At 43.5% G+C, this 23,358-nt stretch overlaps 1 protein-coding gene across 1 annotated transcript in view; it reads left to right on the plus strand.

Moving 5' to 3' along the window:
* The window catches only part of LOC139260008 (dynein regulatory complex protein 11-like), a 474,078-nt gene that overhangs the window by 315,393 nt on the left and 135,327 nt on the right, over window positions 1–23,358 (plus strand). The window contains exon 12 of the mRNA XM_070876052.1: window positions 13,619–13,671. Coding sequence (XP_070732153.1) covers window positions 13,619–13,671 — 53 coding nt within the window. The remainder of the gene's footprint in view (window positions 1–13,618; window positions 13,672–23,358) is intronic.

The raw sequence follows: 23,358 nt of genomic DNA on the forward strand, positions 1-23,358 counted from the left end.
GCGGACTTCTGTCCCGCTGTCAATCACGGCCATTTTGACAACAGACCTGCCTCCAAACCCGCACTTGCACTGCGAGGAAGATTCCAGCCTTGGTCTGGAAGGTGCAGTGGATTAACAAATTTTCCCATCAATACTGGGGTCCAACCCAGCCAGGTTTGATAGAATGATAGCGGCCTCTTTCTGATGTATGGGGCAACCCCAAATGAAATGAGTTTGGAGCAGTTCAACACAGATCCTAATATATATCAAAGCTGCATCCCTGTTTCACCACCGATTACTGGTTTTGATTCATCTGTAAGGTAGAATATATTTGGGGCAAAATATATCCTGGCGCAGACTAAAATTTCTTGCACTATATATAAAGGCTCTCTGTGGGGAGATTAGGTCCTTTTGTTTACAAGAGCAAATTGAAGTACCTAGCAACGTGACACTAGCTAATATCATGGCAGTGATACAAACTCCTATTTTTTTTTCCTGTATGGCCCAATCTAGCAGTACTTCAGAAAGTGGTACCATCCTTTTAACTGAAGTAATACAACTTAAGTAAGATGACACATTTTGACCTATTCTTCTCCTGAATCTACCTCATTATCTACCTATTATTTTATTAATAAATTGAGGATGCGATGGATACTCTGGGAATCCCCAGGAACATAGAACCGAGCAGTCATTCACCTAAATCGTGAGGGGCCACAGTCAAAACCATCAAAGAAATACAGGCGTTAAAAATGTACAATATATTTGAAAATTATTTGGAAATGCAATGGGGAAAGTGGAAATCAATAAAAAAAATATTGAGCACCTTTAATATAGCTTTTCTATAAAATTACTAGTGTTTTGTGTTGAATTCCTTTTTGTAATGGCATTGATACAGCTACATTTGCTTTTGAGCCCTTTTCTGAGTCATTTTTCAAGAATTCTGGAAACATGGATCTGAGCCTTACCTCGAGGAATTTAGCCAATTACTCCACTGTGTTTACTCCATACTTTTCCAATTCCATCTATATGAGTACATCATCTTTGTTATGCACGCTGCCATTTGCACAAACTAGTAAATGCAAGGACTGGATTGGGCAATTTTCCACCACCTCTTTTATACTAGAGCTTTACCAATGTAATTCTTAGTTTTTTATCCCCACCTAAGTAAATGTTTTGGTGAAGTAGAAGATGCTGGAAATACACAGCAGAATCAGTCAGCACCTGGAAAGAGAATAGACAGGTTATGACATTTAGGTATGTACAATCATCAGATTTGATGAAAGGGACAGATGAAAAGTTACAACCTGCCTTGTTTTCTTTACTGATGCTGACTGACCTGCTGTGCATTTCCAGTAATTTATGTTTTTATTTCAGATTTCCCTTTTTATTTTAAATATTTTGGTATTTTTGTAAATCATATACCTCTTTGGAAAGGACATGAGAATCATTGCTAATAGGTCATTAAAGGTTGGGGCTGATAATATCTATTCTGTACCAAGGAAAGTGAGGCAGTAAATGCCATCTTATCTTTGCTGGTGTCAGATCATAGTTTACTTTCAAGATATTTATTAAATCATATTAGCAAAATCCTTAATGTCAGCGCCTACTGAGCAAAGTGAAAAGGTGACATCTTCAATGTGACATTGACAGCACTTCAGATTTACTTTGAAAGCTATTTCTAGCATACTCGCAAATGTGTTTGTTTCGAAAGGGGGTGACGTTCCCAAGAAAGAGCACACATGTGGACATTGGGTGAAGGTGGGGCAGGGTCAGCTGTGATGCTCATAGTCAAATAGTCTGTCAACAGTTATTGTCTAAGTTCACACATGAAGAATGGTAGCCAGGGTGAGTCACTGGAGGATGACAAACACCTGTAGAGCCATACGCCAGCAGGAATCAATATCTTCGGCAAAGGGAGAAAATTTACAAAAAAGTAAATCACATTTTCAGAAAAGAACAAGAAGAAGGCTTCTAGTGAGTATACTCACTGGTAGCTCCACAGCCTGGCAACATCTTTTCGTAGCATCAAAACTTATCTGCAGGACATGAGGTGTCAAAACAGGTATTTTTTGTGTCACATATGTGCAAATATTATTTCTCGTAACCATTGCTTGTAACTTCCAAACACTGAATATGCATTTACCGCGTTCGTCAATATAAATTATAAATAATGTAGCATTGTTATTGAACTGCAGTTTATATTAATGTTCCTGAGAAGTATCCAATAATGTGATGGATTGTGACTCATCAGACTGGGACTGACTGCCACAAACCCACATGTTATTCTCAGTGTTTTATTTGGAAAGTATGTGGAAAGTGTTACTTTCATCAACATCTGGATAATTCATATCGGTGAGTTAGGGAAATTTCTCTGACAGTAACTGCATTGTGAGTGCTAATCAATCCCTCATGACAATTATACAGCACACAAGTTATTTTTCTTGCCTACTGGTGCTCTGGAATAAACCTGCCTACATTGCAGAGCAGATGTAAGATCATCATAGGCAGTCCCTCGAAGCAAAGATGACTTGCTTCCACGCCAAAAAGGGATGAGTTCACAGGTGTTTCAATGTTCCAGATCCCAAACTAATATTCCAGATACCGAACTACATCTTGAAGGGTGGAAGATGCCTGTATGTGGATTTTTTTTAACGTGTGGTGGCTGTTGCACACCAGCCACCACACAGACTTGACAGAGCTAGGTCTTGGTCCAGTGGCAAGGATTACCCAAGACGCCTGGAGATCTGCTCTGCTGCATGGTCCTAGCACACACACATCACAGTGTGAAATATAGAAACATAGAAAATAGGTGCAGGAGTAGGCCATTCGGCCCTTTGAGTCTGCATCACCATTCAATATGATCATGGCTGATCATGCAACTTCAGTTCCCCTTTCCTGCTTTCTCTCCATATCCCTTGATCCCTTTAGCCATAAGGGTCACATCTAACTCCCTTTTGAATATATCTAGCGAACTGGCCTCAACAACTTTCTGTGGTAGAGAATTCCACAGGTTCACAATTCTCTGAGTGAAGAAGCTTCTCCTCATCTCGGTCCTAAATGGCTTACTCCTTATCCTTAGACTGTGATCCCTGGTTCTGGACTTCCCCAACATCGGGAACATTCTTCCTGCATCTAACCTGTCCAATCCCGTCAGAATTTTATATGTTTCTATGAGATCCCCTCCCATCCTTCTAAACTCCAGTGAATATAAGTCAAGTGGATCCAGTCTTTCTTCATATGTCAGTCCTGCCATCCCGGGAATCAGTCTGGTCAACCTTTGCTGCACTCAATAGCAAGAATGCCCTTAGATTAGGAGACCAAAACTGTACACAATATTCAAGATGCTGTATAACTGCAGTAAGACCTCCCTGCTCCTATACTCAAATCCTCTCGCTATGAAGGCCAACATGCCATTTGCCTTCTTTACCGCCAGCTGTACCTGCATGCCAACTTTCAGTGACTGATGCACCATGACACCCAGATCTCGTTGCACCTCCCCTTTTCCTAATCTGTCACCATTCAGATAATATTTATCTTCCTGTTTTTGCCACCAAAGTGGATAACCTCACATTTATCTACATTATACTGTATCTGCCACGCATTTGCCCACTCACCTAACCTGTCCAAGTCACTCTGCAGCCTCTTAGCATCCTCCTCACAGCTCACACTGCCACGCAGCTTAGTGTCATCTGCAAACTTGGAGATATTACATTCAATTCCTTCGTCTAAATCATTAATGTATATTGAAAATAGCTGGGGTCCCAACACTGAACCTTGCAGGACCCCACTAGTCACTGATTGCCATTCTGATAAGGACCCATTTATTCCTACTCTATGCTTTCTGTCTGCCAACCAATTCTCTATCCACGTCAATACGTTACCCACAAAATCATGTGCTTTAATTTTGCACTCTAACCTCTTGAATGGGACCTTGTCAAAAGCCTTTTGAAAGTCCAAATACATCACATCCATTGGTTTTCCCTTGTCCACTCTACGAGTTACATCCTCAAAAAATTCTAGAAGATTTGTCAAGCATGATTTCCCTTTCAATAATCCATGCTGACTTGGACTGATCCTGTTACTGCTTTCCAAATGCGCTGCTATTACATCTTTAATAATTGATTCCAACATTTTCCCCACAACTGGTGGCATGCCAACGTCTATAATTCCATGTTTTCTCTCTCCCTCCTTTTTTAAAAAGTGGGGTTATATTAGCTACCCTCCAATCCATAGGAACTGAACCAGTGTCTATAGAATGTTGGAAAATGACCACCATTGCATCCATTATTTCTAGGGCCACTTCCTTAATTACTCTGGGATGCAGACGATCAGCCCTGGGGATTTATCGGCCTTCAATCCCATCAATTTCCCGAACACAATTTCCTGACGAATAAGGATTTCCTTCAGTTCCTCCTTCTCGCTAGACCCTCGGTCCCCTATTAATTTCGGGACGTTATTCGTGTCTTCCTGAAGACAGAACCAAAGTATTTATTCAATTGGTCTGCCATTTCCTTGTTCCGCTTTATGAATTCACCTGATTCTGACTGCAAGGGATCTACATTAGTCTTCACTAATCTTTTTCTGTTGACATATCTATAGAAGCTATTGCAGTCAGTTTTTATGTTCCCTGCAAGCTTACTCTCGTACTCTATTTTCCTCATCCTAATTAAACCCTTAGTCCTCCTCTGCTGGATTTTAAATTTCTCCCAGTCCTCAGGTTTGCTGCTTTTTCTCACCAATTTATATGCCTCTTCCTTGGATTTAACACTATTCCTAATTTCCCTTGTTAGCCACGGTTGAACCACCTTCCCCGTTTTATTTTTACGCCAGACAGGGATGTACAATTGTTGAAATTCATCCATGTGATCTTAAAATGCCTGCCATTGCCTATCCACTGTCAGCCCTTCATGTATCATTCGCCAATCTATCCTAGCCAATTCACGTCTCATACCGTCGAAGTTACCTTTCTTTAAGTTCAGGATCCTAGTCTCTGAATTAATTGTGTCACTCTCCATCTTAATGAAGAATTCTACCATATTATGGTCACTCTTCCCCAAGGGGCCTCGCACGACCAGATTGCTAATTAATCCTCTCTCATTACACATCACCCAGTCTAGGATGGCCTGCTCTCCAGTTGGCTCCTCGACATATTGGTCTAGAAAACCATCCCTTATACACTCCAGGAAATCCTCCTCCACAGTACTGCTACCAGTTTGGTTAACCCAATCTATATGTAGATTAAAGTCACCCATGATAACTGCTGTACCCTTATTGCACACGTCCCTGATTTCCTGTTTGATGCCTTCCCCAACCTCCCTACTACTGTTTGGTGGTCTGTACGCATCTCCCACTAACGTTTTCTGCCCTTTGGTGTTTCGCAGCTCTACCCATATAGATTCCACATCATCCAAGCTAATGTCCTTCCTTACTATTGCATTAATCTCCTCGTTAACCAGTAACGTTACCCCATCTCCTTTTCCTTCCTGTCTATCCTTCCTGAATATTGAATACCCCTGGATGTTGAGTTCCCAGCCTTGGTTACCCTGGAGCCATGTCTCCGTAATACCAATCACATCATATCTGTTAACAGCTATCTGCGCAGTTAATTCATCCACCTAATTGCGAATGCTCCTCGCATTGAAACTCAGAGCCTTCAGGCTTGTTTTTTTAACACTCTTTGTTCTTTTAGAATTATGTTGTAATGTGGCCCTTTTTGATTTTTGCCCTTGATTTCTCTGCCCTCCGCTCTTGTTTTTCTCCTTCCTATCTTTTGTTTCTGCACCCTTTTTACTTCCTTCTGCCTCCCTGCGTAGATTCCCATCCCCCTGACATATTAGTTTAAACCCTCCCCAATAGCACGAGCAAACACTCCACCGAGGACATCCGGTGCAGACCATCCGGTTTGTACTGGTCCCACCTCCCCAAGAACTGGTTCCAATGTCCCAGGAATTTGAATCCCTCCCTCTTGCACCATTCCTCAAGCCTGCATTCATCTGAGCTATCTTGCTATTCCTACTCCGACTAGCACGTTGCACTGGTACCTTTGAGGTCCTACTTTTTAATTTACTCCTAGCTCCCTAAATTCAACTTGTAGGACCTCATCCCATTTTTTACTTATATTGTTGGTACCAAAATGCACCACGACAGCTGGCTGTTCACCCTCTCCCTCCAGCATGCCCTGCAACAGCTCTGAGACATCCTTGACCCTTACACCAGGGAGACAACATACCATCCTGGAGTCTCGTTTGCGGCTGCAGAAACGTCTGTCTATTCCCCTTACAATAGAATCCCCTATCACTATAGTTCTCCCACTCTTTTTCCTGCCCCGCTGTGCAGCAGAGCCACCCATGGTGCCATGAACTTGGCGGCTGCTGCTGCCTTACCCTGATGAGCCATCTCCCCTAACAGTACCCAAAACGGTATATCTGTTTTGGAGGGAGATGACCGCAGGGGACCCCTGCACTACCTTCCTTTCCCTGCTCTTCCTGCTGGTCACCCATTCGCTATCTGCCTGTGTAACCTTTACCTGTGGTGTGCCCAACTCACTAAATGTGCTATTCACGACATCCTCAGCATCGCGGATGCTCCAGAGTGAATCCATGCACAGCTCCAGTGCCGCAATGCCGTCTGTCAGGAGCTGCAGCTGGACACACTTGCTGCACACATAGTAGTCAGGGACACGGGAAGCGTCCCTGATTTCCCGCATAGCACAGGAGGAGCCTGACATGGGTCTAGGCTCTCCTGCCATGACTTAACATAGAAACATAGAAAATAGGTGCAGGAGTAGGCCATTCGGTCCTTCGAGCCTGCACCACCATTCAATGAGTTCATGGCTGAACATGCAACTTCAGTACCCCTTTCCTGCTTTCTCGCTATACAACTTTGATCCCCCTAGTAGTAAGGACTACATCTAACTCCTTTTTGAATATATTTAGTGAATTGGCCTCAACAACTTTCTGTGGTAGAGAATTCCACAGGTTCACCACTCTCTAGGTGAAGAAGTTTCTCCTCATCTCGGTCCTAAATGGCTTACCCCTTATCCTGAGACTGTGACCCCTGGTTCTGGACTTCCCCAACATTGGGAACAATGTTCCTGCATCTAACCTGTCTAAACCCATCAGAATTTTAAACGTTTCTATGAGATCCCCTCTCATTCTTCTGAACTCCAGTGAATACAAGCCGAGTTGATCCAGTCTTTCTTGATATGTCAGTCCTGCCATCCCGGGAATCAGTCTGGTGAACCTTCGCTGCACTCCCTCAATAGCAAGAATGTCCTTCCTCAAGTTAGGAGACCAAAACTGTACACAATACTCCAGGTGTGGCCTCACCAAGGCCCTGTACACCTGTAGTAACACCTCCCTGCTCCTGTACTCAAATCCCCTCGCTATGAAGGCCAACATGCCATTTGCTTTCTTAACCACCTGCTGTACCTGAATGCCAACCTTCAATGACTGGTGTACCATGACACCCAGGTCTCGTTGCAACTCCCCTTTTCCTAATTTGTCACCATTCAGATAATAGTCTGTCTCTCTGTTTTTACCACCAAAGTGGATAACCTCACATTTATCCACATTATACTTCATTTGCCACGCATTTGCCCACTCACCTAACCTATCCAAGTCACTCTGCAGCCTCATAGCATCCTCCTCGCAGCTCACACTGCCACCCAACTTAGTGTCATCCGCAAATTTGGAGATACTACATTTAATCCCTTCGTCAAAATCATTAATGTACAATGTAAACAGCTGGGGCCCCAGCACAGAACCTTGCGGTATCCCACTAGTCACTGCCTGCCATTCTGAAAAGTACCCATTTACTCCTACTCTTTGCTTCCTGTCTGCCAACCAGTTCTCAATCCACGTCAGCACACTACCCCCAATCCCATGTGCTTTAACTTTGCACATTAATCTCTTGTGTGGGACCTTGTCAAAAGCCATCTGAAAGTCCAAATACACCACATCAACTGGTTCTCCCTTGTCCACTCTACTGGAAACATCTCAAAAAATTCCAGAAGATTTGTCAAGCATGATTTCCCTTTCACAAATCCATGCTGACTTGGACCTATCATGTCACCTCTTTCCAAATGCGCTGTTATGACATCCTTAATAATTGATTCCATCATTTTACCCACTACCGATGTCAGGCTGAGCGGTCTATAATTCCCTGTTTTCTCTCTCCCTCCTTTTTTAAAAAGTGGGGTTACATTGGCTACACTCCACTCCATAGGAACTGATCCAGAGTTTATGGAATGTTGGAAAATGACTGTCAATGCATCCGCTATTTCCTTAAGTCCTCTGGGATGCAGACCATCAGGCCTGGGGATTTATCAGTCTTCAATCCCATCAATTTCCCCAACACAATTTCCCGACTAATAAGGATTTCCCTCAGTTCCTCCATCTTACGAGACCCTCTGACCCCTTTTATATCCGGAAGGTTGTTTGTGTCCTCTTTAGTGAATACCGAACGAAAGTACTTGTTCAATTGGTCTGCCATTTCTTTGTTCCCCGTTATGACTTCCCCTGATTCTGACTGCAGGGGACCTACGTTTGTCTTTACTAACCTTTTTCTCTTTACATATCTATAGAAGCTTTTGCAGTTCGTCTTAATGTTCCCTGCAAGCTTCCTCTCATACTCTATTTTCCCTGCCCTAATCAAACCCTTTGTCCTCCTCTGTTGAGTTCTAAATTTCTCCCAGTCCCCGGGTTCGCTGCTATTTCTGCCCAATTTGTATGCCACTTCCTTGGCTTTAATACTATCCCTGATTTCCCTTGATAGCCACGGTTGAGCCACCTTCCCTTTTTTATTTTTACGCCAGACAGGGATGTACAATTGTTGTAGTTCATCCATGCGGTCTCTAAATGACTGCCATTGCCCATCCACTGTCAACCCCTTAAGTATCATTGCCAATCTATCCTAGCCAATTCATGCCTCATATCTTCAAAGTTACCCTTCTTTAAGTTCTGGACCATGGTCTCTGAATTAACTGTTTCCTTCTCCATCCTAATGTAGAATTCCACCATATTATGGTCACTCTTCCCCAAGGGGCCTCGCACAACGAGATTGCTAATTAATCCTCTCTCATTGTACAACACCCAGTCTAAGATGGCCTCCCCCCGAGTTGGTTCCTCGACATATTGGTCTAGAAAACCATCCCTTATGCACTCCAGGAAATCCTCCTCCACTGTATTGCTTCCAGTTTGGTTAGCCCAATCTAGATGCATATTAAAGTCACCCATGATAACTGCTGCACCTTCATTGCATGCACCCCTAATTTCCTGTTTGATGCCCTCCCCAACATCACTCCTACTGTTTGGAGGTCTGTACACAACTCCCACTAACGTTTTTTGCCCTTTGGTGTTCTGCAGCTCTACCCATATAGATTCCACATCATTCAAGCTAATGTCCTTCCTAACTATTGCATTAATCTCGTCTTTAACCAGCAATGCTACCCCACCTCTTTTTCCTTTTATTCTACCCTTCCTGAATGTTGAATACCCTTGGATGTTGAGTTCCCAGTCCTGATCATCCTGGAGCCACGTCTCTGTAATCCCAATCACATCATATCTGTTAACATCTATTTGCACAGTTAATTCATCCACCTTATTACGGAAAATCCTTGCATCAAGACACAAAGTCTTCAGGCTTGTTTTTTTAACACCCCTTGTCCTTTTAGAATTATGATTTCATGTGGCCCTTTTTGTTTCTTGTCTTTGTTTACTTGGCCTTCCACTATTGCTTTTTACCTTTCTACCATCTGTTTCTGACTCCATATTACTTCGCCCTGTCTCACTGCATTGGTTCCCATCCCCCTGCCATATTAGTTTAAACACTCCAGAACTGCATTAGCAAATGTTACCCCCAGGACATCAGTTCCAGTCCTGTCCAAGTGCAGACCGTCCCTTTTGTACAGGTCCCACTTCCCCCAGAACTGGTTCCAATGTCCCAGGAATTTGAATCCCTCCCTCTTGCACCACTGCTCAAGCCACGTATTTATTCTAACTATCCTGTTCCCTCTACTCTGATTAGCACGTGGCACTGGTAGCAATCCAGAGATTACTACCTTTGAGGTCCTACTTTTTAATTTAACTCCTAGCTCCCTATATTCAGCTTGTAGGACCTCTTCCCGCTTCTTACCTATATCATTGGTACCTACATGTACCACGACAACTGGCTGTTCACCTTCCCTCTCCAGAATGCTCTACAGCCGCTCCAAGACATCCTTGACCCTTGCACCAGGGAGGCAACATACCATCCTGCAGTCTCGGTTGCGGCCGCAGAAACTCCAATCTATTCCCCTTACAATAGAGTCCCCTATCACTATAGCTCTCCCACTCTTTTTACCGCCCTTCTGTGCAGCAGAGCCACCCATGGTGCCATGAACCTGGCTGCTGGTGCTTTCCCCTGGTAAGTCATCTCCCCCAACAGTATCCAAAACGGTATATCTGTTTTTAAGGGAGATGACCGCAGGGGACTCCTGCACTACCTTCCTGCTCTTGCCTTGTCTCTTGGTCACCCATTCACTATCTGTCCTAACTCTTACCTGCGGTGTGACCAACTCACTAAATGTGCTATCCACAACATTCTCAGACTCGTGCATGCTCCAGAGTGAGTCCATCCGCAGCTCCAGTGCCGTCACGCGGTCTGTCAGGAGCTGCAGCTGGACACACTTCCTGCACACATAGTAGTCAGGGAGACTGGATTTCCCACATATCCCTTATATTAACTTAATTTGACAACCCTGCCAAAGGTGTCCTACTGATAAGAAAAGAAAAAGATAAAATACTCACCAATCCACCAGCCAATCACTTACCCACTTGGCTGTGACATCACACTTTGATTTCTTTTTACTTTTTTGTTTACCTTCTGCCCCTGCACAAGCTGGCTCCTCCGAACGCCCGAACTCTCAGGCCTTTTATAGGCCTCTCGATCTCCCGCTCCTCTGACTGCCCGAACTCCCGAACTCTCGGGCCTTTTATAGGCCTCTTGATCGCCCGCTCCTCCGACTGCCTGAACTCCCGAACTCTCGGGCCCTTTATGTGCCTCTCGATCTCCCACTCCTCCGACTGTCCGAACTCCCGAACTCTCGGGCCTTTTATAGGAGGCTGGCCCCTACTGCCCCTGGGCCCTCACCTCTTCTGAGCCCCAAACTCTCGCTTCTCCTGGGCACTGGTCACTTCCATCTACATACTCTTGCCGCTCCTTCGCCCCTCCTACTGTGCCTGCCTGCACTGCAATCAGCGACCTGGCTTCACACGTGCTGCTCCCTGCAGTGGTATGTCACCGTAAGAATAGCAGTCTCAACAGATGGATACCTGAACGAGTGCAGGTTTGACCCAGCTAATTCAATGGAGTCATGGATATAAGTAATGCAGTTCCTGGTCTGTGATAAGTTATCTGAGCTAGCCATTAGACCACTTTGGTTAGTTTTAGTACCTTTGAGCTAAAAGAGGAAAAATCATCCAGTATGCCCATTCCTGATTGCTATACAGTGATGCATGTGCATGGATGATGGATGGGAACAGGATTAAGCTCAGCTGAGGTGCTTTTCACAGTGAATACCTTGCTGATAACTTGTTTAAGCTTATACATGGCAATGTAATGGAAGGCTGCCAGAGCCTATGGAATTTAACCTCAGCACAAAAATCAACAGAAAAGTAGTTTCTTTGTATTCTTAGGCGTGGGTGGGTTTTGCTGTAAAGCCACATTAATTGCTCATCTGTAGTTTCCTGAAGGGTATTAATAATCAACCATGTAGTGTGGACTGGACTATAGGCCTGATTGGGTAGGTGTGGCAGGTTACTTTCCCTAAAGGCCATTAATGAACCAGTTGGGTTCTTTTTATGACAATCTTGCAGATTTCATTGTCATTTTTGTGCTATTTACCCACAGAATATCTGATTGAATTCAATTTCAGAACTAGTTAAGGATAAATTTGAAGTCAGTACTCTTGGGTTGCCAGCCCTGCTCTGTTGTACAATAGATGTTGACATCGATGTCAATAAATTCTATGGGCTGGATTTTCGGCTCCATTGCACCTCTGGTAGCACCCTGAGGAGCAGTAAAAGGTGTTTTAGGCGTTACGGCGGGCATCCAGCCTTTACCGCCCGGTTGGAAAATTCGGCTCAGGGTTTGCGGCGGTGCAAAAACTTACTGCCCCGCAATCTAGTTTCAGTGAAATCATGACATCAATTGTCATGCAATGCTCCACTAGCTCCCCGGATGCAAAATTAGGCCCTAACGCCCCATTATATGCCCAACCCAGGAAACGCCTGAGAAACCAGGCATTCCCATGGTCCAGTAGGCGGTATTTGCAGCGTATGTAATTTGAGGGAAGAGGATCCTACATCGCAGGTCACATTGACTGCACATTTGAGTACAGCACGCTGCATGAAGCTCTGAGTTAAAAGTGGTACTGTTAACTGCCATTACAATCTCCTTACATCTTCACTGAAAGAATTTAATGGGGGCATTACTTGTTTACCAGCATTTCATCCTCCATGCTTTTGCTAGGCGGCATCAGGATACAACAAGGTCTCTTGGCCATGTCGGGCCACAGTAGAGGAGAGGCCGAAGACGTCTGGGGAGGAGAGCTTACCTCCCATAGGTTTACAGGTACCAACACTCATATCTCCAGCTCTCTGAGACCGATGCCTGGACTTCCAGAGATGGCAGCCTTCAATACTCCCATCAACTGGTTTCCGAATTCATTGTGGTGTGCTGCATGTTGCACAGCTTGGCCATCATTTGGGGCCAGGCATTGTCAGTGGGGATTGGAGGCCCACCTCAGGAGGAGGAGGATGACGAAGAGGAGCCTGGCGAGGCCCCATTGGATAACCACACCATCCACAGGGGAGGCAGCGTGGAGATCTGCAGGACCAAGAGTCGCATGTCGCCCTCTCCTAAATGGAGGAAACTGAGGGATGGAGCTAATACTGGACATGCTATGTGTCCCCATAAAGGCACATCTCCAGTGAACGTTGGAATGATACAAAAGCCATCGATGGCAAAAGATCAAACAGACATGTATCCTGATGCCGCCTAGCAAAAGCATGAAGGATGATACGCTGGCAAACAAGTAATGCCCCCATTAAATTCTTTCAGTGAAGATGTAAGGAGATTGTAATGGCAGTTAAAAGTACCGCTTTTAACTCAGAGCTTCACGCAGCGTGCTGTACTCAAATGTGCAGTCAATGTGACCTGCGATGACAGGTAACAAAAGCTCTCCCCACCCAAAGAAAACCATAGACAATGTTATTTTGCAGGGCACTGAAAATTGAAACGTGTCTGCGCAAGCGTGTAATGTCAAACTTTTTTAACACCGCGATTTTCGGCTGGGACACAAAAACTTCTTTGTGTAACGCCTGATTTTGCGTCCCTGATCATGGAACCTCATTTTTTGCCGAATTTTGCAGACGAGGGCGCAAACTTTTCCCAGGTGGTATCAGAACGGCCCCGCCACCATTACCACCCCAAAATCACAAAAGCCGAAAATCCAGCACTTTATCTTTGATTTTTATGAGAGGCATCAATAAGTGAGACTCATTTTCACACATATATTTGAACATTTGAAGTAATTTCATTAGAATGATGTGAGCAGTTTGAATTCCGTGAGTTTATTGTGTTTCTGGGTTTCATGCAGAAAAAAGGCAAGAAAGAAAAAAAGAAGAAAGGAAAAGATCTGACTGCTAACAGGTAACAATCAAACTGGACACAGCTGTATTATGTGTCAAGAGGACTTTAATCTTCAATCAGACAAATCCTTATTTCAAATTTACCAAGTTCCAACAATTCATTTCAGTCAACTGAATCTAGCACTGTGCCACCTCTTCTAACAATATCCTTATCATAGAATGACACAGCACAAAAGGAGGCCATTTGCCCATTGAATCTGTGCCAGCTCTTTGAAAGAGTTATCCAATTTGTCCCTCTTCCCTCCTCTTTTCACGTAGCAAATTTTTCCTTTTCAAATATATATCCAATTCGATTTTGAAAGATATTATTGAATCTGCTTCCTCCACCCTTTCAAGCAGCGCATTCCAGATCCTAACAAATTGCTGTGTAAAATAAATTATCTTCTCCCCAGGTTCTTTTCTTTTGCCAATTACTTTGAACCTGTGTCCTCTGGTTACCGAACCACCTGTCAGTGGGAACAGTTTCTCCTTATTTACTCTGTCAAACCCTTCAGAATTTTGAACACACATCTATTAAATCTCCTGCTAAACTTCTATGCTCTAAGGAGAACAATGCTAACTTCTGCAGTCTCTCTGCATAATTGAAATTCTTCATCCCTGGTACCATTCAAGTAAATCTTCTCTGCACACTCTTCAAGGCTTTGCCATCCATCCTACATTGTGGTGCCCAGAATTGGGCACAATGCTCCAGTTGAGGTTTAACCAATGATTTATAAAAGTTTACAATAACTTCCTTGCTTTTGTGCTCTATGCCTCTAGTTTTAAAGCCCAGGATTCCAGATGCGTCTTATCAACTTTTCCTGCCACATTCAAAGATTTGCGTATGTGAACCCTCAGATATCTCTGTTGAGAGATGGGGTACTGAAGTGCATGATCAGCCATGATCATATTGAATGGTGGTTCAGGCTCGAAGGGCCGAATGGCCTACTGCACCGATTTTCTATGTTTCTATGTTTTCCTGTATGCCCTTTGAAATTGTACCAAAACTTTTTTAAGTTAGATGTTAAAATCACTGCTTAAATGTGCTGCATTATTTTATTTCATAATGTTTTAAAACATAATATTCATATCATCAATATGTTATGTTTTGTTCAAAACATCAGTTGTCCATGTACCTAGTTTCACAAGATACACTTTAAAATAAAAGTAGAGAATTTTGGAAATGCACAGCAAATCAGTTAGTATCTGTAAACAGAAATTAGTTCTGATTAAGAGTATGCATCTGGAATGTCTTTTCTCTTTACAGATGCTGAATGGCCTGCTGTGTATTGCCAGCATTTGCAGTTTTCCCTTTTTATTTTATTTCACTCTTTTTAATTACATAAAAGTCTGTATAAAGGAGATTCATCTTTAGGTTGGGATGTTTAGCGAACCTTTTGGCACTTGTTACCAATTAGTGAAGTATGCCACTATGTTAAAATGCCATTGCGTGACATGTCATGTGGCTCACCTTCTACCCTCGCAATGAAAACTGCTATCCTTTAACATTTGGAGTTAATTTCAACAAACTAGCCATGGAGCTGGGAGGGCTACCCTTGCAATGAAAGGGTAGGGAGGGTTCAGATGAGGGGAAATTTAGAAGGCAATAATGCAGGGTAGCGATAGGGGTAATGATAACCAGAGTGTTACAGGAAGGGACAGAGCATACAAACATAAGAGTGCACCAGCAAATAGGGTCAGAGTAGAGAAAAAAGACAAAATTAAAGGCTCTTTAGTTGAATGCTCGCAAATTTTCATAACAAGATAGATGAATTAATGGCACAAATAGAAATAAATGGATATGATCAGATAGCCATTACAGAAACGTGGTTGCAAGGTGACCAAAGCTGGGAACTGAATATTCAAGGGTATTTGACATTTCGGAAGGATAGGCAGAAAGGAAAAGGAGGTGGGATAGCTCTGTTAATAAAGGATGTGATCAGTACAGTAGTGAGAAATGATATTGGCTCAGAAGATCAAGATGTAGAATCAGTTTGGGTGGAGATAAGAAATAGTAAGGGAAAGAAGTCACAGGTGGAAGTACTCTATAGACCCTCCAACAGGACAGAGTATAAATCAAGAAATAATGGGGGCTTGTAAAAAAGATACTGCAATAATTATGGGTGCTTTTAATCTTCATAAAGATTGGACAAATCAAATTAGTAAAGGTAGCCTTGAGGACGAGTTCATAGAGTGTATTCAGGACAGTTTCTTAGAACAATATGTTGTGGAACCAATCAGGGAGTAGGCTATTTTAGATCTGATAATGTGTAATGAGACAGGATTAATTAATGATCTCAGAGTAAAGGATCCTCTAGGGAATAGTGATCATAACACAATAGAGTTTTACATTCCGTTTGAGGGTGACAAACTTGGGTCTGAAACTAGTGTCTTAAACTTAAATAAAGGAAATTACAAAGGTACAGAGTTGGCTAAAGTGGACTGGGACAATAGATTAAAGGGTAAGATGGTAGATCAGCAGTGGCAGACATTTAAGGAGATATTTCATAACTTGCAGCAAAGATATATTCCAGTGAGAAACGCTATGAGAAACGCTATGAGAAGTACGAATCATCCATGGCTAACTAAGGAAGTTAAGGATGATATCAAATTGACAGAAAAGGCATACAATGTTGCATAGATTAGTGGTAGGCCAGAAGATTGGGAAATGTTTAGAAATCACCAAACGATGACTAAAAAAATAATGAAGAGGGAGAAGGTAGATTAGCAGGAAATATAAAAACACAGAGTAAAAGCTTCTGCAGGTATATAAAAAGTAAACATTGGTCTCTTAGAGGATGAGACTGGGGAATTAATAATGGGAAACAGAGAAATGGCAGAGACTTTGAATAAATATTTTGTATCTGTCTTTATGGTTGAGCACACTAAAAGCATCCCAATAATAGTAGATCATCAAGGGGAAAAAGGGAGGGAGAAACTTAAATCAATCACTATCACTGGACAAAAACTCGGTTATCCAATGGTACTAAAGGCTGACAAGTCCCCGGGACCTGAAGGCCTGCATCCCAGGGTCTTAAAGAAGTGGTTGCAGAGATAGTGGCTGCATTGGTTCTAATTTTGCAAAATTCCCTGGATTCTGGCGAGGTCTCGATGGATTAAAAAACTGCTAATGTAATGCCCCTACTCAAGAAAGGAGGAAGACAGAAAACAGGAAACTGTGGGCCACTTAGCCTAACGTCTGTCATTAAGAACATAAGAATATAAGAAATAGGAACAGGAGTAGGCCATACGGCCACTCGAGCCTGCTCCGCCATTTAATACGATCATGGCTGATCCGATCATGGACTCAGGTCCACTTCCCTGCCTGCTCCCTTATGACCCCTTAATCCCTTATCGGTTAAGAAACTGTCTATCTCTGTCTTAAATTTATTCAATGTCCCGGCTTCCACAGCTCTCTGAGGCAGCGAATTCCACAGATTTACAACCCTCTGAGAGAAGAAATTCCTTCTCATCTCAGTTTTAAAAGTGCGGCCCCTTATTCTAAGATTATGCCCCCTAGTTCTAGTCTCCCCTATCAGTGGAAACATCCTCTATGCATCTACCTTGTCAAGCCCCTCATAATCTTATATGTTTTGAAAGATCACACCTCATTCTTCTGAATTCCAATGAGTAGAGGCCCAACATCATCAACCTTTCCACATAAATCAACCCCCTCATCTCCGAAATCAACCTAGTGAACCTTCTCTGAACTGCCTCCAAAGCAAGTATATCCTTTCGTAAATATGGAAACTAAAACTGTATGCAGTATTCCAGGTGTGGCCTCACCAATATCCTGTATAATTGTAGCAAGACTTCCCTGCTTTTATACTCCATCCCCTTTGCAATAAAGGCCAAGATTCCATTTGCCTTCTTGATCACTTGCTGTACCTGCATACTAACCTTTTGTGTTTCATGCACAAGTAACCCCAAAACCCGCTGTACTGCAGCACTGTGCAGTTTTTCTCCATTTAAATAATAACTTGCTCTTTGATTTTTTTTTCTGCCGGAGTGCATGACCTCACACTTTCCAACATTAAACTCCATCTGCCAAATTTTTGCCCACTCACTTAGCCTGTTAATGAACTTTTGCAGATTTTTTGTGTCCTCCTCACACATTGCCTTTCCTCCCAGCTTATGTATTGTCAGCAAACTTGGCTACGTTACACTCGGTCCTTTCTTCCAAGTCATCAATAGAGATTGTAAATAGTTGGGGTCCCAGCACTGATCCCTGCGGCACCCCACTAGTTACTGATTGCCAACCAAGAATGAATCATTTATCCCGACTCTCTGTTTTCTGTTAGTTAGCCAATCCTCTATCCATGCTAATATATTATCCCCGGCCCCGTGAACTTTTATCTTGTGCAATAACCTTTTATGTGGCACTTTGTCAAATGCCTTCTGGAAGGCAAATACACCATATCCACTGGTTCCCCTTTATCCACCCTGTTTGTTACATCCTCAAAGAATTCCAGCAAATTTGTCAAACATGACTACCCCTTCATAAATCCATGCCTGACCGAATTATGCTTTTCCAAATGTCCTGCTACTGTTTCTTTAATAATGGACTGCAACATTTTCCCAATGACAGATGTTAGGCTAACTGGTTTATAGTTTCCTGCTTTTTGTCTGCCCCCTTTTTTAAATACGGGCGTTAAATTTGCAGTTTTCCAATCTGTTGGGACCGCCCCAAAATCCATGGAATTTTGGTAAATTACCACCATTGGGAAAATGCTGCAATCCATTATTAAGGGAGTAGGCCGTGATAAAGGGCACAGATAGTCGGAGGAGCAACACACGTCGGGAGATCGAGGCCCTGAAAAAAGGACGCGGGGTGTCGGAGGAGCAACACACGGCGGGAGGTCGAGGCCCTGATAAAAGGGCGCGGGGAGTCGGAGGAGCAACACATGGCGGGAGGTCAAGGCCCTGATAAAAGGGCGTGGGGAATCGGAGGAGCAACACATGGCGGGAGATCGAGGCCCTGATAAAAGGGCATGGGGAGTTGGAGGAGCAACACACACCGGGAGATCGAGGCACTGATAACAGGGCGTGGGGAGTTGGAGGAGCAACACACGCCGGGAGATCGAGGCCCTGATAACAGGGCGTGGGGAGTTGGAGGAGCAACAGACACCAGGAGATCGAGGCCGAAAGTAAAACAAAGAAGTAAAAAGAAATCGAAGTGTGACATCACAGCCAAGTGGGTAAGTGATTGGCTGGTTCATTGGTGAGTAGTTTTTCTTTTTCTTTATCTTTTTTCTTTTTCTTATCAGTAAGAAACCTTTGGCATTATTGCCAAATTACGTTAATTTAAGGGTTAAGTCATGGCAGGAGAGCCCAGACCCATGTCATGCTCCTGTGTGGGAAATCAGGGTCAATTCCAGTGTCCCTGACTACTATGTGTGCAGGAAGTGTGTCCAGCTGCAGCTTCTGACAGACCGCATTGCGGCACGGAGTTGCGCATGGATTCACTCTGGAGCATCCACGATGCTGAGGATGGCGTGAATAGCACATTTAGTGAGTTGGTCACATCGCAGGTAAAGATTTCAAAGGCAGATAGGGAATGGGTGACCATCAGGCAGAGCAGGTAGGTAGTGCAGGGATCTCCTGCGGTCATCTCCCTCCAAAACAGATATACCGCTTTGGGTACTGTTGGGAGAGATGGCTCATCAGGGGAAGGCAGCAGCAGCCAAGCTCATGGCACCATGGGTGGCTCTGCTGCACAGGAGAGCAGGAAAAAGAGTGGGAGAGCTATAGTGGTAGAGGATTCGATTGTAAGGGGAATAGATAGGCGTTTCTGCGGCCACAATCGAGACTCCAGGATGGTATGTTGCCTCCCTGGTGCAAGGGTCAAGGATTTCTCGGAGCGGCTGCACGGCATGCTGGAGGAGGAGGAGGATGAACAGCCAGTTGTCGTGGTGAATATAGGTACCAACGATATGGGTAAAAAAATGGAATGAGGTCCTGCAAGCTGAATTTAGGCAGCTAGGAGTTAAATTAAAAAGTAGGACCTCAAAGGTAGTAATCTCAGGATTGCTACCAGTGCCACGTGTGAGGCAGAGTAGAAAAAGCAGGATAGTTAAGATGAATACGTGGCTTGAGGAATGGTGCAAGAGGGAGGGAGTCAAATTCCTGGGACATTGGAACCAGTTCTGGGGGAGGTGGGACCAGTACAAACTGGATGGTCTGCACCTGGGCAGGATTGGAACTGATGTCCTAGGGGGAGTGTTTGATAGTGCAGTTGGGAAGGGTTTAAACTAATATGGCAGGGGGATGAGAACTTATGCAGAGAGACAGAGAGAAGTAAAAAGGGGGCAGAAGCAAAAGGTACAAAGTAGATAAGGAAAAGTGGAGGGCAGAGAAATCAAAGGCAAAAATCAAGAAAGGCCACATTACAACATCATTCTAAAAGGACAAAGAGTGTTAAAAAAACAAGCCTGAAGGCTCTCTGCCTCAATGCGAGGAGCATTCGTAATAAGGTGGATAAATTAACTGCGCAGATAGCTGTTAACGTATATAATGTAATTGGAATTACAGAGACATGGCTCCAGGGTGACCAAGGCTGGGAACTCAACATCCATGGGTATTCAATATTCAGGAAGGATAGACAGAAAAAAAAGGGAGGTGGGGTAGCATTGCTGGTTAAAGAGGAGATTAACGCAATAGTAAGAAAAGACATTAGCTTGGATGACGTGGAATCTGTATGGGTAGAGCTGCGGAACACCAAAGGGCAGAAAACACTAGTGGAAGAACAGACCACCAAACAATAGTAGTGAGGTTGGGGATAGCACCAAACAAGAAATTAGGGATGTGTGCAATAAGGGTACAGCAGTTATCATGGGTGACTTTAATCCACATATAGATTGGGCTAACCAAACTGGTAGCAATACAGTGGAGGAGGATTTCCTGGAGTGTATAAGGGATGGTTTTCTAGACCAATATGTCAAGGAACCAACGAGAGAGCTGGCCATCCTAGACAGGGCGTTGTGTAATGAGAGAGGATTAATTAGCAATCTTGTTGTGCGAGGCCCCTTGGAGGAAGAGTAACCATAATATGGTAGAATTCTTCATTAAGATGGAGAATGACACAGTTAATTCAGAGACCAGGGTCCTGAACTTAAGGAAAAGTAACTTCGATGTTATGAAATGTGAATTGGCTAGGATAGGCTGGCGAATGATACTTGAAGGGTTGACGGTAGATAGGCAATGGCAGACATTTAAAGATCACATGGATGAACTTGAACAATTGTACATCCCTGTCTGGCGTAAAAATAAAACGAGGAAGGTGGCTCAACCGTGTCTAACAAGGGAAATTTGGGATAGTGTTAAAACCAAGGAAGATGCATATAAATTGGCCAGAAAAAGCAGCAAACCTGAGGACTGGGAGAAATTTGGAATTCAGCAGAGGACAAAGGGTTTAATTAGGAGGGGGAAAATAAAATATGAGAGTAAGCTTGCAGGGAACATAAAAATTGACTGCAAAAGCTTCGATAGATATGTGAAGAGAAAAAGATTAGTGAAGACAAATGTAAGCACCTTGCAGTCAGAATCAGGTGAGTTTATAATGGGAAATAAAGAAATAGCAGACCAATTGAACAAATACTTTGGTTCTGTCTTCACTAAGGAAGACACAAATAACCTTCCGGAAATACTAGGGGACCGAGGGTCTAGCGAGAAGGAGGAACTGAAGGAAATCCTTATTAGTTAGGAAATTGTGTTAGGGAAATTGATGGGATTGAAGGCCGATAAATCCTCAGGGCCTGATAGTCTGCATCCCAGATTATTTAAGGAAGTGGCCCCAGAAATAGTGGATGCATTGGTGGTCATTTTCCAACATTCTATAGACTCTGAATCAGTTCCTGTGGATAATGTAACCCCACTTTTTAAAAAAGGAGGGAGAGAGAAAACGGAATTATAGAGCAGTTAGCCTGACATTGGTGGTGGGAAAATGTTGGAATCAATTATTAAAGATGTAATAGCAGCGCATTTGGAAAGCAATGATAGGATCGGTCTAAGTCAGCATGGATTTATGAAAGGGAATTCATGCTTGACAAATCTTCTAGAATTTTTTGAGGATGTAACTAGTAGAGTGGACAGGGGAGAACCAGTGGATGTGGTGTATTTGGACTTTCAAAAGGCTTTTGACAAGGTCCCACACAAGAGATTAGTGTGCAAAGTTAAAGCACATGGTATTAGGGGTAATTTATTGATATGGATAGAGAACTGGTTGGCAGACAGGAAGCAAAGTGGAGGAATAAACGAGTCCTTTTCAGAATGGCAGGCAGTGACTCATGGGGTACCGCATGGTTCAGTGCTGGGAGCCCAGCTATTTACAATATACATAGAAACATAGAAAATAGGTGCAGGAATGGGCCATTCAGCCCTTCGAGCCTGCACCACATTCAATATGATCATCGCTGATCATTTTTGCAATTGTTGTACCCCATTCCTGCTTTCTTTCCATACCCCTTAATCCTTTTAGCCGTAAGGGCCTCATCTAACTCCCTTTTGACTATATCTAACAAACTGGCCTCAACATCACAATTCTCTGAGTGAAGAAGTTTCTCCTCATCTCGGTCCGAAATGGCTTACCCCTAAACCTTAGACTGTGACCCCTGGTTCTGGACTTCCCCAACATCGGGAACATTCTTCCTGCATCTAACCTGTGCAATCCCGTCAGAACTTTTCTGTTTCTACGAGATCTCCTCTCATTCTTTTAAATTCCAGTGAATATAAGCCTCGTCGATCCAATCTTTCTTCATATGTCAGTCCTGCCATCCCAGGAATCAGTCTGGTGAACCTGCGCTGCACTCCCTCAATAGCAAGAATGTCCTTCCTCAGATTAGGAGATCAAAACTGTACACAATATTCAAGGTGTGGCCTCACCAAGCCCCTGTACAACTGCAGTAAGACCTCCCTGCTCCTGTACTCAAATCCTCTCGCTATGAAGGCCAACATGCCATTTGCCTTCTTCGCCGCCTGCTATACCTGCATGCCAACTTTCAATGACTGATGTACCATGATATCCAGGTCTCATTGCACCTTCCCCTTTTCCTAATCTGTCACCATTCAGATAATATTCTGCCTTCCTGTTTTTGCCTCCAAAGTGGATAACCTCACACTTATCCACATTATACTGCATCTGCCATGCATTTGCCCACTCACCTAATCTGTCCAAGTCACTCTGCAGCTTCTTTGCATCCTCCTCACAGCTCACACTGCCACGCAGCTTAGTGTCATCTGCAAACTTGGAGATATTACATTCAATTCCTTTGTCTATATAATTAATGTATATTGTAAATAGCTGGGGTCTCAGCACTGAACCTTGCGGTACCCCACAAGTCACTGCCTGCCATTCTGAAAAGGACCCATTTATTACTACTCTTTGCTTCCTGTCTGCCAACCAGTTCTCTATCCATGACAATACATTACTCCCAATACCATGTGCTTTAATTTTTCACACTAATCTCTTGTGTGGGACCTTGTCAAAAGCCTTTTGAAAGTCCAAATACACCACATCCACTGGTTCTCCCTTGTCCACTATACTAGTTACATCCTCAAAAAATTCTAGAAGATTTGTCAAGCATGATTTCCCTTTCATAAATCGACGCTGACTCGGACCGATCCTATCACTGCTTTCCAAATGCACTGCTATTACATCTGTAATAATTGATTCCAACATTTTCCCCACTACCAATGTCAAGCTAACCGGTCT

This window comes from Pristiophorus japonicus, chromosome 3 (assembly GCF_044704955.1).
Source record: "Pristiophorus japonicus isolate sPriJap1 chromosome 3, sPriJap1.hap1, whole genome shotgun sequence".
Taxonomy (NCBI): Eukaryota; Metazoa; Chordata; class Chondrichthyes; family Pristiophoridae; genus Pristiophorus; species Pristiophorus japonicus.